The 18530-nt window shown below is 41.8% G+C and overlaps 1 protein-coding gene across 1 annotated transcript in view; it reads right to left on the bottom strand.

Annotated features, from left to right (window-relative positions):
* Positions 1-18530, bottom strand: part of VPS16 (VPS16 core subunit of CORVET and HOPS complexes) — a 1917946-nt gene that overhangs the window by 105891 nt on the left and 1793525 nt on the right. Inside the window, exon 22 of the mRNA XM_044060689.1 lies at positions 10606-10702. Within this exon, the coding sequence (XP_043916624.1) occupies positions 10606-10702 (97 nt within the window). The remainder of the gene's footprint in view (positions 1-10605; positions 10703-18530) is intronic.

Below are 18530 nucleotides of genomic sequence, written 5' to 3'. Positions count from 1 at the left end.
GGCAGCATGTAATAGACCTGACCCAGTCCCCACCCCCACCCTGACCCTTGTAAATGCTCGGTTTGACGTGTGATCTGGTTATATGATGATTGTTCAATATGTTTTTTTTCATCACGTTTTTACTGCAATGGAACCCGATGAAATAACAGACCCATTACATATGTGGATATGTGCACAAGTGTGTAAGTGTGTGCGCATGTGTGTGTGTGGCCAACAGGTTACTTACAATGGGAATGGATTTGACAATCTAGTCGGTTGCTGAAGTGCAGTTTCGATGCTGACAATTTGGTCTTCAATATTGTGGGCTTTCGATGTTTTGAACTAGACCCATATACACAACTTGTTTCTGGCACCACACAGATCCCAAACAAACAACCAGAGGCAACCCTAGACTGGATTCTTTTATCAGACCCACACAAATACTCTAATACCGATACTCTCCCTGTTGTCCTAAGTGACTATTTACCAGCCTATACACCTTGAGCTCATACTCAAATACCCAAACCCCACACATATAGATTAGATAGAAATCTAACTAACTTCAACCAAATAACTTTCAACAACTCCCTAAATGCTCAGAACTGGACCCCACTAAAAACTTTACCATTAGAAGAAGCTGTATTCTATTTTAATAAGATCTTCCTTGACACACTGAATACTTCAGCTCCTATCTGGTTTGCGAGAATAAAACTCAATCATGCTCCTTGTCTCACAAAAAACACAAAACAAATTCTTCTCTCCAGAGACCAGGCCTGGAAACAATGGTGCAAAAACAAAAACAAAGCAAATAAAATATATTTCAAAGACCTGCGCAATAAAGCTAAGGCATTAGTAAAAAATGACAAACTAAATTATTTTTCACACGTTTCTAATCAGAAAAACAACCCAAAAAATTTTTGGAAATCAGTCAACTTGCTCCTTAATCCTGGAACTACACAAAGCCCATCACCATATACTGAAAAGACACAGAACAAATAGTCCACATTTTTATTATCCACTTTACAGACATCATTCTCAAACCTGTCAACAGACCCTCACCAACAACAACCCCCTAAGAATTTGACAAGTAATTCAAGCTCTATTGGTGAGAATTAAAACTTATATCCCTCACTTCACAAAGAAAACGCTAACAATACTCAAGACATTCCAATGTTCACCTTAGAACTGGTACCTACCTCTCTAATATTCAAACTGCTATCTAAACTTAGACCATGCTCCCTATCTGCCGACAACCTCCCCTCTGAATACTTGAAACTGGCAAATTTGGAAGCAATCTATCATAACCCCATTGCATATGGGTGGAAATACTAATGATTTAACCAACTACCGACCAATTTCCATTCTCTCACCATTATCTAAAATACTAGAAAAGTGTATACATACCCAACTATTAAAACATCTCACAGACAGCAATCTGTTAGTCCAAACCCAACGTGATTTCCACTCCGCACATAGCACTATTACAGCCTTACTTTCTTTCACCAATACCCAGAACAAAGCTTTGGACTCTGTCTACTGACATCAGTAGTTTTATTAGATCTAGCCAAAGCTTTTGACACTATCACATATCAAATGAATCCAACAATTAGAAACATTAGAATGTACTGAACATACTATTACCTGGTTTACTAGCTACCTGAATGTTAGAGAACAATGTGTCAGATAGCAAAACAATCAATCTGGTTAATAAAGTAGGCGTCCCCCAGGGCTCGATTCTTGGACTGTTACTTTTTAATATATTTATAAATAATATCCATACTGCCTCCCTACATAGTTCCCTCATCCAGTATGTTGACGATTCTAGCGTTATATCCTCACAGCCAGCAACTTCCCAGATCTCCTCAAAATAACACAAAACACCTCCTCAAACATAGAAACATGGCTAAACAAAACTCAATTACTACTTAATCCCAAAAAATCCAAACTACTAATATTCTCTTCCAAACCATACCCACAAGAGTTCAAAATCTACTCCCTAAATAATACAGAAATTGAAGTAGTGAAAACAGCTAAACTTCTGGGCATCACTACAGAAGATAAACTAGCATTCAAACAACAGAATTTAACACAATCAAAAAAAAAACACTCAAAACTAGGTAAACTATATAGACAAACTGTATATGGATAAGCCCACAAGGAAAAAAAATGGCACATTCCCTCCTACTTGCCTCACTCCTCTACAGTTCCCCCATCTTTACCAACCTTCACACATCCTTAAGCAATAAACTAGAATCATAATATTATAAAATTGCCAAATTTGCTTCTGGACTGCAAAACTGCACTCACCACTGTCACATCATTAAGGAAAAAAATGGTTGGAATTATCACCAATACACTCAACTAACTCTTGCTCATAAATTAATATACAATCCAAATAACTACCCATCACTACATTCTACTGTACAATCCTACATCCCAACCTGAAATCTTCATTCTACTAATAAACAGCTTTTTACTGTATACAAATCCAATAAGAGTGCTGGACAAAGCTTATACTCTTACTCCACAGCAAAGCTATGGAATGCCATACCCCCCTCCAAAACACAAACTGAGTCTATGAAAACATTCAAAGTCACCCTAAAAAATCACCTTCTTAATAATCACATCTGTCCTTGTGATCAGAACTTCGTACCACCATAAACCAACACCAATGACTAGAATACCCCTTCTTTAGAGCAACTGAAATACTAGTAAACCAACTGCACTTCTGTGACTTTCTATTAAACAAAGTATACTAATCAATATCTAATACCTAAGAAACTTTCACAAGGCAAAGTATAATCTCCTTCATATTGTACAGAATATACTGTGTGTCATGATTGTTTATACTGAATGTCCTCAACAAGTTATCCATTTATATACTCCAAGTTCTACTGTCATTTATTTTCACTGCATAATGACTCTGTACACTGCATTTCTATTTCTATCACTAAGGAATGCTATTTATATTTGCATGGTTTCTTATTACTGTAAATCTTATCTTGTTGTATAATAATTTTTGTTTAGTTGTTTGCTGTAGTAATTTTTAATTTGTTACTGCAGCTTTTCTCCCCAGGCCTCCAATAAAAAATTGGTTATTCTGACCCAGTGGACTTTCCCAGTCAACAAATGTCAAAAAAAAAAAAAAAAAAAAAATGTATTTATATATATATATATATATATATATATATATATATATGCGTGTGTGTGTAAATTCAGTTGAAAAATGCAAGTGGTTCCATGTTCCCATGTAAATGCTTGTATCTATAAAGCCAGACACAGACATACATAAACCCACAATTTAATTTCAGTCAGTCCATTCTGTAGATGCAGTGGATAAAGATAAAACCAAAACCTGAAAACTCGGACTGAAGAAAGTACAGTTGTGTACACTTACCATAAATGTAGATGTTCAAGTGTATTCACTGTTGCAGTCATCACACTTGGATTATCTGCCTGCAGGTAGCCCTCAGTCGGCCCGAATACCAGAGACTTAGTATTTCTGCGTCAGATGCTGTTGCTTCTTCCATTACTTCAGGTTGTCAGGGGTATAAAAACAGGCAGCTGAAGCCATTACATCATCTTTTCTTGCCCCAAATGTCAGGAGCCCCCAAATAGGAAGCTAGGATATGGTGTGGAAACAGCACCAGTAAAAAGTAAATACCAATACCAGTAGGAATAGCCATAGAGAGGAGAGATAAAGAGAAAGAGAAAACCAGGGGCTGGAGGGAGGAAAACCAGGACTGCAACAGTGAATACACTCAAATATTCACATTTGTGGTAAGTGTACACAACTGTACTATGTTCTTCATGTTTCACTGTTGCAGTCATCACACTTGGGTTGATTCCCAAAGCTGAGGAAGGGTAGAGGCATTCAAAAAGAGTTAGGGCTGGCTAGTAGGCCTTGCAAGACTGCTGTAGCAAATCCTGCCCTGGATTTGGAAAAGACAGGCAGGTGGTAATGCTTGGTGAAGGTGTGTACAGAACTCCAGGTAGCAGCTTCCAGTATGTCCCTGGTAGGGACTCCCCTGAGAAATGCTGTAGAGGTAGATGTAGCCCTAGTGGAATGTGTTCTGACCCCCTGAGGGTTTGGTTTTCCATGGTGCTTGTAGCAGAAATGGATGCAGTGTGCTATCCATTTGGAAATGGTTTGTTTTGAAATGGCCTTGCCCTCTGCCCCTGTTGCAAAGCTGACTAGCAACTGGTTAGACTTTCTGAAAGGTTTAGACCTATCAAGGTAGAACCTGAGCTGTCTGTGCACTTCCAAAGAGTGCAGGATCCTTTCCCCTTTATTTTGAGGATTAGGGAAGAAGGTTGGCAAATGGATGGATTGATTTAGAGCCACACTGGACACTTTAGCCATAAAGAAAGGGTTAGTCCTGAGGGAAACCCTGTCAGCATGGAAAATGATGAAGGGTTCTACAGCCATCAGTGCTTGTAACCTAGACACTCTTCTAGCTGAAGTGATGGTTAGAAGCAAGGCTGTTTTCCAGGAGAAGAATTTTAACTCTGCTGAAGCAGCAGGTTCAAATGGTGGAAGCGTTCGCTTTTCCAGTACACAGTTAAGGCCCCAAGCAGGGGTGGGCGCTCTCCTTGGTGGCCTTAAGTTGTTTGCCCCTCTCAGGAACTGTTTGATGACAGAGTGAGAGAATAGGGGTGGCTCAGTATTGTAATGAGCTGAGATGGCAGAGGCATGGATCTTAATGGAGGAGAAGGATAGTCCTCTGTGGAGTAGTTCTGCTAGGTAATCCAGGATTAGAGGTAAGGAGGGCAGTGCTGTCTCCTTTCCTTTAAACTGAATCCAAGAACAATACCTTTTCCACTTTTCAGTATGGGATTTCCTTGTACTGGGCCTTCTGCTTAGGGTTGCTGGTGGAGTATTTAAGGAATAAGCCAGGCTGCAATATTTAGGGTTTGCAACTGTGGATGCAAAATCTGTCCCTCCTGCTGAGAAAGCAGGGTTGGGGTCTGGTGATGGTGCCAGGGTGGCACCGTTGTCAGGCTGCGCAGGAGTGGGTACCAGTGCTGCCATGGCCAGTCCGGGACAATCAGAATTGTCCTTGGCCTGTCTTGTTTTATCTTGAGTAATACTCTTCTGAGAAGGGGCAGAGGGGGAAAGGCATAGATTGAGAGGATTTTCCCATTGAAAGGATAGGGCATCCACCTTCCAGGCACTGCTGTGAGCGTTTCTGGTGCAGAAGTTGCTTAACTGGTGATTGTCGGGGGAGGCAAAAAGATCCACCTCTGGGGTCCCCCATTTCTAGATCAGAAGGTTGAAGGTGCTGGGCTCCAATTTCCACTCATGTGGGTCTAGGAGATTTCTGCTTAAGTCGTCTGCCAGTGAGTTTTGTTCGCCTGGTAGGAACTGAGCTTGTAGATGGACTTGGTTGTCCAATGCCGTGTCCCACAGGGCCATGGCTAACCTGTAGAGTGGGTAAGAATGGGTTTTCCCCCTGCTTGTTGATGTACCACATAACTGTGGTGTTGTCAGTTTTTATCAGCAGTTGTCCTTGAAAGAGTAGGTATCTGAAAGCTGTCAGGATATTCTATACAGCTAGCATCTATTTTTGGTTGATGTGCAGGAGAATTTGACTTGAGCTCCAGTGGCCCTGAACACATTTGCCAGATATGTGAGCCCCCCAGGCATAGTCTGATCCATCTGTGGTCAGGGTCTGGACGGTGTGGGGTTGAGTAAAAGGCAGTCCCTTGTTGTGGTTGCAAGCTTCTGCCCACCAAAGGAATTCTGCCCTTGGACAAGGTATGATAGGAATGACTGTTTCCAGGTCCTGAGAATGTTGACACCAAAGTCTTTTTAAGTACCACTGAAGTTTCCTCATATGCAGTCTTGCATATTGAATTAGCAGAATACATGAGGCCATGAATCCTAGGGCTTGCAGTATTTGTCCTGCAGATAGCTCGGTTCTGGTGGCCATTAGTTTGAAGTAGTCTGTCAGATAGACCTGTTTTTTTGAAGTGAGGAATGCCATCTGGAAAGCTGTGTCCAAGCTTTCTCCCAGGAATATAATCTTTTGACTGGGTACCAGTTGTGATTTCTTTTTGTTGATGGTGTACCCCAGTGAAGTGAGAAGGCTTTTTACAAATGCCAGATGCTGAAGCAGCAATTCCTAACTGTCCGCCTGAATCAGGCAGTCATCCAAGTATGGGTAAATTTGGATGTTTCTCTGCCTGCAGTATGCAATGGCTGGAGCCAGGCATTTTGTGAATACCCCGGGCGCAGTAGATAACCCCAAGGGAAGTGCAGAGAACTGATAATGCATAGACCCTGCCCTGAAACATAGATACGTCCTGCATGACTCCCTTATGGGGATGTGCAGATAGGCTTCTTTTAAGTCTAGGGTGACTAACCAGGCATCCTTGTCTAACATTGGGAGAAGCTGTTGCAGGGTAAGCATCTTGAATTTTGGTACCACCAGGAAGGTGTTGAGAACTGAAAGATCTAGGATTGGGCACCAAGAGCCCTCTTTCCTGGGTATCAGGAACAGTTTGGAGTAGAATCCTTGACCCCTCTGTTCTACTGGAACAGGCTGAATAGCTCTGATGTTGAGCAGGGAAAGTACCTGGTTTTGAGCCTCTGCCCACTGGTCTGGAGGAAGGTCTGAAAACCCGCATGGAGTTGGCAGTGAATGGAAATAAAATGTGTACCCCTGGGATACAATGTTTAGGACCCATTGGTCCTGAGTGATGGACATAAAGTTTTTTTTGCATGAAGGGCAAGTTTTCCTCCTAGGGGCACAAGCAATTGGGTACGGCTGGGAGATAGAGTTGAGAAGTCATTGCTAGCTTTTACCATAAGGAGGTGGCTTACCACTCCCTGCTTTAGGGGTGGGGGCACTCCATTGCTTAGATCTCTGCATACCCTGAGACTGTAGTCTGGGTGGTCTGTTTCCCCTGGCTCTTGTTTGGGAAGGCCTTGAGTGGGCTGGAAAGGATCAGTGTTTTGAAGGGCAACGCCTACTGAATCTAGGTGGCTGTACTTGTAGGAATTCTTTAACAGTTTGCATAGATTTAGCCTTTTCTTCCATCTTTTTAAGAACTTCTTCTGCTTTGGTGCCAAACAAACAGCCCTTATTCAAAGGAGCGTCTAGTAATTTAGATTTGACATGCTCTGGCAAGGTCTGCTCCTTCAGCCAGGCATGTCTTCTCAGTACAGAGCCAGTGACTGCTGCCCTGCAAGATGCTTCTAGTGCATCAAAGCCACGTTGCATAGTATGCTTACTTACTTGATTTGTAGAATGCATAAGCTCCTGCAATTCTTTATTTTCTGCACAATCTGGAAAGGTTACCACTTTTTGTTTAATAAGTTCCATAATATGTTGCTGGTATTTCAGCATAAGAAACTGGCAATTCAATGCCCTGATAGCAAGAGTTGCAGAGGTGTATACCTTCTTACTGCATCTGTCCAAAGCTCTGCAATCCCTGTCCGAAGGGGTAGGATTTTTGGCTGACGTAGCCTTAATACCTTTAGGTCCCTGGGAAATGATCTCTGGGTCAGCAGTAGGATTCTTGAAAAGAAACTTGTGAGAATCAGGTACTCTGTAATACCTGGGTAGAAGTATAAACTGCACGTAGACTTACAGAGCAGAAACTTTAATAAAACAACAAAAAAGCAAAGGTAAGCATTTTCACTACTCACAGGTCGCTTCTTCAGACAATTGTACTTGCTAAAAACATTCATTTAAATAGTAGCTTACCATCACAGCTTAAAATCATTAACCAATTAGCTAAGCTAATAATTTAATAAGATATCAAAAAAGAGAAGGAAAAGTCTCAGAAACTTTTATAAAGGACATCTTAAAAACAAATGGTATGTTAAAAACAAAAACTGATTATAAAGTAGTATATAATTACTTGTGTTTAAGAGGGTGTGCTTTCAAAAAGGGTTTTAAGGAAAACATATTGTTCAACCCAGGATGTTTTTTGCATTTAACAAGAGGATCCACTTTTGCTTAGCAGCCTCTGTTTGATTCTCTGTATAACCCCCTGTATTGGAACAAATGAGAACTTGTAAAATTAAAAACTTAAAGCTATGTGCCGAGTCAGTATTCATAACATGTACTGCCAATGCATTTGTTTTCTTATTATTTCTAATGTCTCTGTTATGTTCTAAAACTCTGTCTTTGAAGGTTCTGCTGCGGTAGCACTGTCGCCTCATAGCAAGACGTTGTCCCGTTCGATTCTCAGCTAGGGTGTCTTCTGTGTGGAGGCATATGTGAATGGGGCGTGCCTTCGTTGAAAGTTGTGTGTCAGGGCTGGTAACCCGGTACGTAAAAATCCACTACCAATCATTAGCAGACCGGAGTTCCATTGTGGCGACACCTAAAAGCCGAAAGACACAAACAAAATAAGCATGCCATTTTTGGCAGAAGGCAAAATAAACAACATTCGCAGTTCTGCAATCTGCATAGTGATGTAAAGGGATTTTAAAGTGACATGAAGGATGTATATATAGCGCTTGACTATAAATATACTTACAAGCAGAACAATTTCTGCATGGGAAAGTGCCTATCCTCGTGGACTTAGGTGATTGTGAATGTGCTGATTTATGGCACAGATGTTGTAATGATTTATTATTTTTAAAAGAAAATGAGGGTGTTTCACAAAACTTTTCAATAAAACCTGGAATGTCACAAAATATTCCAATTTTTCTTGATAATGTTGCAACATATAGTTTATTTATTTAATTGGTTAATGATTTTAAGCTGTGATGGTAAGCTACTATTTAAATGAATGTTTTTAGCAAGTACAATTGTCTGAAGAAGCGACCACTGAGTCGTGAAAGTGCTTACCTTTGCTTTTTTGTTGTTTTATTAAAGTTTCTGCTCTGTAAGTCTGCGTGCAGTTTATACTTCTACCTTTGTACATTTTTTGCTGCACTTCACTGTACTCTGGACTTGTTTTTTTGATTCTTACTCTGTAATACCTGCCTGGTTTCCTAGGAGCAGAAGGTAAAGTGTCTGGGTTAAGACTGGATTCCATGAAAACATCATTCACAACATCCAGGACAGGCGGTATAGCTAAAGGCCTGTGCTGAGGCAGCTCTAAAAATTCTCTGAGTCTCTTTTTGGACTGAGGATAGTCTTGGCATTCCCAATGGAAATGCTCTCTTAAAGTATGCAAGGTTTCACCAAAAGAAAAATCCTCTGGAGGGAGGCAGAGGGAATGGATTCCTCTGCATCTGAATTCTCATAAGCGGATAACGGCATGTCTTCATAAACAGAAAGGTCAGAATCATCAGACTCCTGATCTGTAGAACCTGAAGGGAACTGGATTCTTTGCTCTTAGCAGGGGAAGGCTGGCTTCCCCTAATCAGCGTAATGAGGTCTTCAGCCATTCTAAGCATTTGCTTTTGTGGCATGGGTGCCTGAGCATGCTCTTTGGTCGTCGGTTTTCTAGGCGTAGTGCATACTCTGGGCCTAAGAAACTCGGTAGTTTTGGTTAAAAATGAAGTCATTGGTTTTATTCGAATATCGATAGGACAAAAAACTTCTTCAGAAGCCGATGCCAGCACAGCAGCTTTGGATCCACTAAGGTAGGAACATTCGCTGGTTCCATAGTCGAAGAAGCATCTTGCGGCATACCGGACCCCGAATGGGTCTCAGCAGAGGCCTGCGAATCCACAGAAGCAGGCATCAGGGGCTGCAAAGGCGCCTCACTGAGTACTGGCAGACTGGCGACTAGCTTAATGGAAGTGTCGTCGGCAGTATTGGACCTATGCGGTCTGTCTCTGACTTTATCCTTACTTTTTTTGGAAGATTGGTAGCCAGATGGCTTCCCAAAGCCATTTCAGAATACAGAGATAAAGAGCGAAAGAATTTAGCGACAGAGATAGCCCGACAATGAACGGTTTGGGTGTTAAACAAGGCACAAAACTGACAGCGAGGGACGTCGCAGTCTGGGCGTAAACAGGTGACGCAGTAAGAATGAAAATCTCTGTGAGGTATTTGCTTTCCACAGGTAAGACAATTGTTAACTTTTTCTGACATCGGTTAGAGCAAGAAAAAAGGGTCCCCAATGGGGTAATTAGCTTTAGAAGACTTCAGGATTATTCAACTCGAAAACAAAAATTCAGGTAGCGGCCGACCGGCGCTTGCACACTGCTTCTGCTTCGGGCTCCTCCTCGGCAAGGAAGACTGGTGTAATGGCGTCGGCTGCCTGTTATTATACCCCTGACTACCTGATGTCATGGAAGAAGCGACAGCATCTGACGCAGAAATACTAAATCTCTGGTATTCAGGCCGATTGAGGGCTATCTGTAGGCAGATAACCCAAGTGTGATGACTGCAACAGTGAAACACGAAGAACATCAGAGAGAGACAGAGAAGAGACTGAGAATCTGTCTCCAAATTTTTGGGGTGATAACCCTTTTCACGTTTTGTATATTGCCTAGTAATTTTGAGCAAAACATTTAACGAACATTTGAAATGTCTTATCAACTGTGCTGATTCAGAAGAATATATACCAGGTTTACTCAACATAAAAAAAAAACAAGATAGTTACCCTCAATATTTATTAAAAAATCCCATGTAAAAAGATGACCAGTACATGCACATCTTTTTTTAAGCAATCCCGTATAAATAATTTCTGAGCAAAGTAAAATCATCTTACCAGATATCCAATTGGTGATTTTTTACTTTTTGAAAACTTTTCCAGCTCTTCCCAGTCTCCACTCTCTGCCAAAGCAGAAATCTTCAGCCACCAAAATCTATTGGGAACCAGGATAAAAAAAAAATAAAATGCATAAACAAAATAAAAAAGGTTATACTTTACTCTGAACAATCAACAACTGATGACAGAAGCTGCCAATACCATTTACGTAATTCCACCTGCCACAGCAATCATTCTCTGGATACTAACGACCATGTAAACGTGTCTAGAAATATGAATGGATATGTACAAATATTCATGAACAAATATCAAAAGTAGAGATAAGAATTAAGTATCAATAGTTGCACAACCTATCAATTCTAAAAACTATGTAACCCTACCAAGAACAAGTGACCAATGTCCAAAGACAGCAACTTCTTCAATTCATTCATTCATTAACAAGATTGTAGGATCATAGGAGTTTACTAGGCTAATGGCCCTGGGGCCCTTACAAACCTAGCCAAGAGTTTATCACCAAAAAAGAAACCTCAATCAGCACCTCTCACACCTCTGTGAATGAAGGACACAGGTGTAACCCCTGGGACAAATTTGTGGTTTCCCATCAACTTATCAAGGTTGTGCTTGAATAGGTTCACAACGACATACTTTGTTTGGCATGTATGGGGAGTCTATTCCAGAGAAAGGGCAGACTCTGGGAGACAAACCTCTCTCTCCAACAGGTTTTATTAATGTTGCATATTAGATTTAGGCCTTTTGACAGGGTAATGTGTGAGGAGTTAAGACTTATGGATATGGAGCATCTCTAGTAGGGCAGGGTCTGAGATTGCTTTGTTGGAGACACAGGTCACCTCTGAGCAATCTATATGATAATGAGATGAGTGATAGTGATCTGAGCCCGTCCACATGAGATAGGTGTTGCAGGCCATGGATTCTCTTTGTGAGGTATTTCAGTGGACTTTCCAGTTGGAGCAGATGTTTGGAAAGGTACACACCAAATTATTGTACATGTTATACTTAATTATTGGCCTAATGAGGGAGGAGTACAGAGAGGGAATAACCTCCTTTTTTTCTAGATGCAATCCCTTTAATGTATAAGATGAACCAAGTAAAATGCTTTTCTGACTATTGCCGCTACATGATGGTTGAATGTGAGACTGTTGTCAATCTGTATATCCAGGTCTCTCTCACCACAGGTTGTGTGCTTAGAGGGTTACCGCTGATGTGGTAAATAGTAGGGGCCATGTTTTTGCTGAATTGTATGACAATATATTTGTTTTGCATTTAACTTAACGCCATGATTTTGGCACCAGTCATTTGTTGTTGTGAGACCCTCTTGTAGAACGTTAACATCACTTGAGGTGTCAATGACAGCACCCAGCTTACAGTTATCTGCAAATCTGGTCAGCCACAAGCCTTTTTTCTTTGCCCGGACCTCTGAGAAGTAAATGCCAAGCAGTAGGGGTCCCAGAACAGATCCCTGAGGAACACCACTAGTGACAGGTCTGCTGTCAGAGGTAGAGGCACCTATTTTGACCTTGTGAGTCCTATTGGTTAGCCAGTTGGGCACCCCCCTGATGAGAGAGGGATTTACAAATGTTGTGTTAGCTTTTTGATGATGTCCAAGTGAGGGATTGTGTCAAAGGCTTTGGCCAAGTCAAGGAAAGCTGCATACACTGACTTTCCCTCATTCAGAGCCTTGGTGATCGTCTCAAAAAAGTCAAACAGGTTCAACAGGCAAGATCGGCCTTGACAAATCCGAACTGAATAGGTCAAATGCTTGGAGACTGCCTATGTCCTTGTTTATGGTGTCCATAATAATGCGCTCCATGGCCTTATAGACCAGACTTGTCAAGCTAATGGGGCAATAGTTTCCAGGGTCAGTAGTAGCACCACCTTTGTGCAAGAGATGACAATGGTAGTTCTTCACTCTGCTGAAATGAAATGACTATCATTGAATAGGGTGCTCAATGGTGAGGTTAGTTCTTGCTGGAGATGGTGCAGAATACACCCAGGACTATCAGGTCCCACAGAAGCTGTGTTCTTTGCCTTGGCTAGGGCCTTTAACACTTCATCTACAGAGATGTGAGATGTTGGACAAGTATCGGGGATGCTGAATGGACCTTTGGGGGGCAGGGGATTGAAGTTTGCGCTGAACTTATCTGCTAGCAGGTTGGCTAAGTCAAAAGGATCAGTGTAAGTGGTACTGCTAAGAACTAATTTGGAAAAACCTGGGCTTTGCCATGGAGGTTCCTGACTTAACTGAGAAAGGCTTTGTGGTTAACCTTTGTTCTGGAGGCTAGTTTTGATTCACATTTGGCTTTGGAGGTTTTCACTAGTGATCTAATTTGCTTGTTGAGGCTAAAGAGGGAGTTTGTCAAATTGGGAATTTATGCCTTTTTACCCTTTACAACAAAAGGGAAAAACTGTTGTCAAAGTCTGTTGAAAGAGGATGTCCCCCAGATAGGTTTGTGTTTCCTTGCTCAGCAGGTTTTAGTTCTGTCGGGTATGGCTGAGTCCGTGCAGTTGTACAGGTGCTTGTGCACTGGCATACTGTTCAGCATAACTTGCCTGCATCCTCTACGGGGGGCGGTGGTGTGAAGCTACTGTTACCCTCCCTTAGAAGGTTGTAGTCAGCTTTTGAGAAGTTCTCTAGCCTGGTTATGGCTGGGGGGAAGGTTGGATGCGACAGAAACTTCAAATGAGACAGACCGATGGTCTGACCTCACCAGGGGAGAACTTACTATGGGGGTGGTGCAGCGGTCACCCATGTTGGTGTGAACTAAGTCTAGAATGTTATCTACCCTTGTGGGGGAGTGCATTAGAGCAGGAATAGTTCACCCAGTCTATGCTGGGGTAGTTGAAGTCACCAAGGATGTTAGGTGGTACCTTGATAGAGTCAAGTAGGTCCAGGTAGATGTTAGCTGGTCAAAAAAATCCCTTATGACCACTAAATAGCTAATATAGCAAGGACATTAAGATATAAAGGTGTCAGAGTGGTACAACGGATAGCATTGTTGCCTCACAGCAAGAGGTTCCCCGGTTCAACTGTGGGCCACAGTGTCTTCTGTGCAGAGTCTGTATATCCACCCTATGTTCCTTTGGGTTTCCTTCGTGTATTCTGGTTTCCTCCCATATTCCAAAACACATGCAGTAGGCGGACTGGACACTCTAAATTGGCCATAAGTGTCAGTGTGCATGTGAGCATTTGGTATGGAAGAATTACCATAGCAAGGATAGCCGCCAAGCTAACTCACTATACTCCCAGAAAATACATTCCCCATTACCACTTTCTTCCCCATCACACCTCCAACATTTGCTATCTACCTGAGAAAAAATTCTTTAGAGTTTACTTGGGGAATAAAAATACCTATGTAAACACTTCCAAGCAAGGATCCTAAATCTTCTAGACTTTGTTGCATGTTTGGGAGACATACATACCCCCCATTTCTTTGTGACTTGCTTATCCAATCTCTCTTCCCAATCCTTTCTAACATCCTTTGATTCTTATAGTTATCATGCAATATTTTTTATGTTCTACTAATTATTCCTGTTTTAACAGCAGCTTCTGTTCTAGATTCTACTAAAACCTCTACCAGTGCTTGTCTTTTGCTTAGGATCCCCCTATTTCTTTCTCTTTGCCTATACTCTGATATCAATCCTTGACAGAAAGGCAATCTCTAGCCTACAGTCCAAATAAATTCTTGGCTTCTTCCCATTTGAATACCCTTCCCTCTCTAATTATTTGCTCCCAATACCTCCTTGGTACTTTTGTCAGTTTTAGCCAATAAATTCCAGACCCTTCTTGGCTACTGTATGTATCCCTAATTGCAGTTATCCCTATCGGCATAATCTCCTTTCTCCATTTCCATGTTGGCTTAGTTCTTAGCATACTTTCTGCTACTTTATGAATCTAATATTCTGTATGGTTATTGTTATTCTCCTTAAGGACATGCAACTAAAATCTCAGTCTCCTTGTTTCTTGAGCTTCCCCGTTTTGTCATCATCTCCATCCACTTTGAATTATAGGTTTGTGCTTGTAGTATGTATAGGAGCCTTAAATGTGTAGCTTAGAAATACCCTTTAAATCAGGAAATTCCAGACCGCCTTGCTCTATTGGAAGAATAAGCTCATCCTACTTGATTCTTGTCATCTTTCCCTCCTAGATAAAATCCTTCAGCTCTTTATTAATTGCTATCCACAACTTCTCCTCTGGTTGATAAAAATATGCCTGACCTGTGTATAAAACTAAAGGGACTAAAAATATTTTAACTGCTTGTATCTTGCTACTCATATCCACAAAACAGAGTTATTATCTTTTGTTTAGTCTCTTCCCATATATCCTTAGCTGCCACACCAGAATCCTTTTTAATCCTTACTCCTAAGTACTTCATTTTATCATATTGCCATTAATATGGATATTGTGTGGGTACATAATTTACCACTATTGCCTTTGTTTTAGCTTCATTAATTTTGTATCCTAAAAATATCTGAAACTGTTTCCAAAATATTCCATGAAATGTCATTTTTTGGTTTTATTAAGTACAAATAATATCATCTGCAAATAGAGCCAGCTTTACTTGACTACCATACCAATTACATCCTTGAATTTCTGAGTACCTTATTTTCTTTGCCAATGGTTATAAATATAATGCAAATAACAAAGGGGAAAGAGGACACCCCTGCCTGGTTCCCCTGCTAAAAGAGAAATTATCAGAGAGGAATCCACCCACTTTAATTTTCTCCTCCAATCCCTTATATCCTCCTAATCAACCTTATAATTTATCAGGGAATGCACATGCTTCCACTGACCTGTTCATAAGCTCCCAGCTTACTCTGTAAAATGCTTTCTCTGCATCAAGATCTACCAAGAACAATGGTATTTTCTTAAATTCTGCTTCCTTCTGGATCATCAGTGTTCTGTTAATGTTGTCAAATGTTTGCCTCACCTCCAAAAAACCACACTGATCCATATCTAACAATTCTGGCATCACCTTTGCCATTTTCTAGTCATTACAGACATACAGTCTTTATAATCATGGTTTAGGAATGAAATGGGCATGTATGAAACTGGATCTGATGGATCTTTACCCTCTTTATGTATTACAGCCACCACCACTTTCTTAGGTTCATAGGTAGGTACTAGGCTATTGGCCCTAGGGCCTATATAAGTCTAGCCAAAGGTAACCTGGCTTTTGCCACCCAAGAAAATTATTTTCCTGTGCCACTGTCGAGCAGAGCCACAGAAGTGATCCCCAGGATGAATTTCCTATCTCCTATCCAATCATCAAGATTTTTCTTGAACAGTGCTAATGAGGAGCTTTGCTTGATATAGATAGGTAGTTTGTTCCAGAGTATGGGAAGTCTCTGGGACAGGAATCTATCCCTCCCAGCATGTTCTGTTTAATGTGGTGACGAGGTTTAGGTCCCTAGAGCGTGTAGCTCATAGGGATTGGGATTTCTTTAAGTGGAGCATGTCTAAAACCTCTGGGTTTGACATAGCTTTGTATGTTAGGCAGAAATCACCTCTGAGTAGGCGATATGCAACGGAGTAAAGCTGCAGTCTTTTGAGACGGTCTGCATAGGGCATCTCTTTGAGGCCGGTAATCCTCTTTGTGAGGTATTTCTGTGGCCTTTCCAGTTGTTGTAGATGTCTTGTGAGGTACATACCAAAAGGGGCATTGTACTCTATAATGGGTCTAATGAGTGACGAGAGGGGAACAATGACCTCTTTTTTCCTGGATGAGAAACCTTTTGTGATGAGGTGTGCCACATAGAAGGATTTCCTCACTACTGTGGCAATGTGATTATCAAAGGAGAGACTACTGTCCACCTGTGTCCTAAGGTCTCTTATCACACTTTTGGTGTTAAGTAGACTACCACCTATGTGGTAGTTCATGGGTACTGAGTTTTTACCAAAAGGAATGACAATGCACTTTTTGGCATTGAGCTTGAGGCCATGGCTTTGACACCAGGCATCTGTCTCAGCAAGGCCCTTTTGTAGGATGTCCACATCTTCTGGAGTTTTGATTATGGCTCCTAGTTTGCAGTCATCTGCAAACTTCGTTAGCCAAAGACCTTCTGTGTTGGCCTGTACTTCAGAGAAGTAGATACCAAACAGGAGAGGACCCAGGACTGAACCCTGTGGTACTCCACTTGGCACTGGTCTGAAGCCGGATTTGGAGTCTGCTACTTTCACAGTGTGGGTTCTGTCAGTGAGCCAGTTGGCAACCCATCTTGTGACATAGGGATTTATACCTAGTTTAGTGAGCTTATCTATAATTCCAGAGTGGGGGATGGTGTCAAAACCCTTGGCGAAATCTAGATAGGCTGTGTGAACCACCTTACCCTCATCTACGGCTTTGGTGATTGCTTCAAAGAAGTCTATCAAGTTTAGGAGACATGATCTGCCTTTTACAAACCCGAACTGGGTGGGGTCCTGAGTTTGGAGATTACCAATGTCATTGTTTATAAGTTCCATGATGATACGCTCCATAACCTTGCATACCAGGCTTGTTAGGCTAATGGGGAGTTTCCGGAGTATGTGGTGGCTCCCCCTTTGTGGAGTGGGATAACTGTCGCTGTGCGCCATTCAGTGGGCACATAGCCTGAGGTGAGGCTATGATTGAACATGGTACTTAGGTTGGGTGCCAGTTCATTCTGTAGTTCATGTAGAACACAGCCTGGGATGTCGTCAGGTCCCATGGATTCTGTGTTCTTGGCTTTGGATAGTGTGTTTTTTCCCTGTGCAGCCGCGATTACAGGAACTTTGCATTCTTCTGGTATAGAGATGGGCCCTTTAGGGGATGACAGAGGGGTGAAGTTAGCTCTGAACCTATCTGCCAGGATGTTGGCAATATTCGTTGGTTCTGTATATTTAGTGCCATTGTGCTGTAACCCAGAGCAGATCTGAGTGTTGCCATTGAGATTCTTGACATAGCTATAGAATGCTTTGTGGTTGTCTTTAGAGTCAGTGGCGATTTTGTTTTCCTAACTAGCTTTGGAGGATTTTATGAGGGATCTCAGCTTCTTACTGAAGCTGACCAGGGAGTTTCTCCAATCATGGGATTTTACTCTTTTTTGCAACAATTTCTTTCTTCTGTTGCAGAGTTTGTTTATGGCAGGGGACCACCAGATTGGCTTCCTTTTTTTGGAGGATAGCATCTTGGTTCTGTTAGGGATTGCACGATCCACGCACTCATGTAAGTGCTTATAAAGTGCATTTGTGTAGGATTCAGCAGTCATACCTCTATTGTCCGTCAGCATGGGTGTCGTGAAGTTTGCCACTTCTGTCTTAAGAAGCATGAAGTTGGCTTTGGAGAAATTTTTTACTGTGGTTTCCCTAATGGGGGGGGGGGTGGAGGAGGGATGTGGATGTCTAGGGTGATTAGCTTATAGTCGGATCTGACCAACGAGGAATTGACCTCTGGTGTGGAGCACCGGTTGCCCATGTTGGTAATAACCAGGTCTAGGATATTGCTGCCCCTGGTGGGGGTGTGGATAAGCTGATCCATGGCATTGGAATTTATGAATTCCAGAAAACGTTGAGCACAAGAGTTGGTACATGAGTAGTTTTCCCAGTTAATAGTAGGGTAGTTGAAATCGCCCATTATTAGGGTGTTAGGTTGCACCCTAATATTTTCCAGTGTATTAAGAAATGAGGAGTGGGAATCCTGCGGCATGGTGGGGGATCTGTAGCAAACTACAATTTGGATTGCGGTCTTGCCCAGAGTTAGTTGCACTTGGATAATCTCGGATGCAGTATGCTGAGAAACTAGCCTGGAGGTGTGGATATCCTTAATGAATATGGACACGCCTCCGCCTTTAGTGTTTCGGTCCAGGTTAGGTGGCCGAAAGGTGTGGTATGAATTATAGCCTGGTAATGCAGGGGTACTCTCTGGAGCCTTGAACCAGGTCTCTGTCACTGC

This window comes from Protopterus annectens, chromosome 2.part0, assembly GCF_019279795.1.
Source record: "Protopterus annectens isolate FY-2018-M chromosome 2.part0, PAN1.0, whole genome shotgun sequence".
NCBI classification, from domain to species: Eukaryota; Metazoa; Chordata; order Ceratodontiformes; family Protopteridae; genus Protopterus; species Protopterus annectens.
This window is presented reverse-complemented; position numbering and strand designations above follow the sequence as displayed.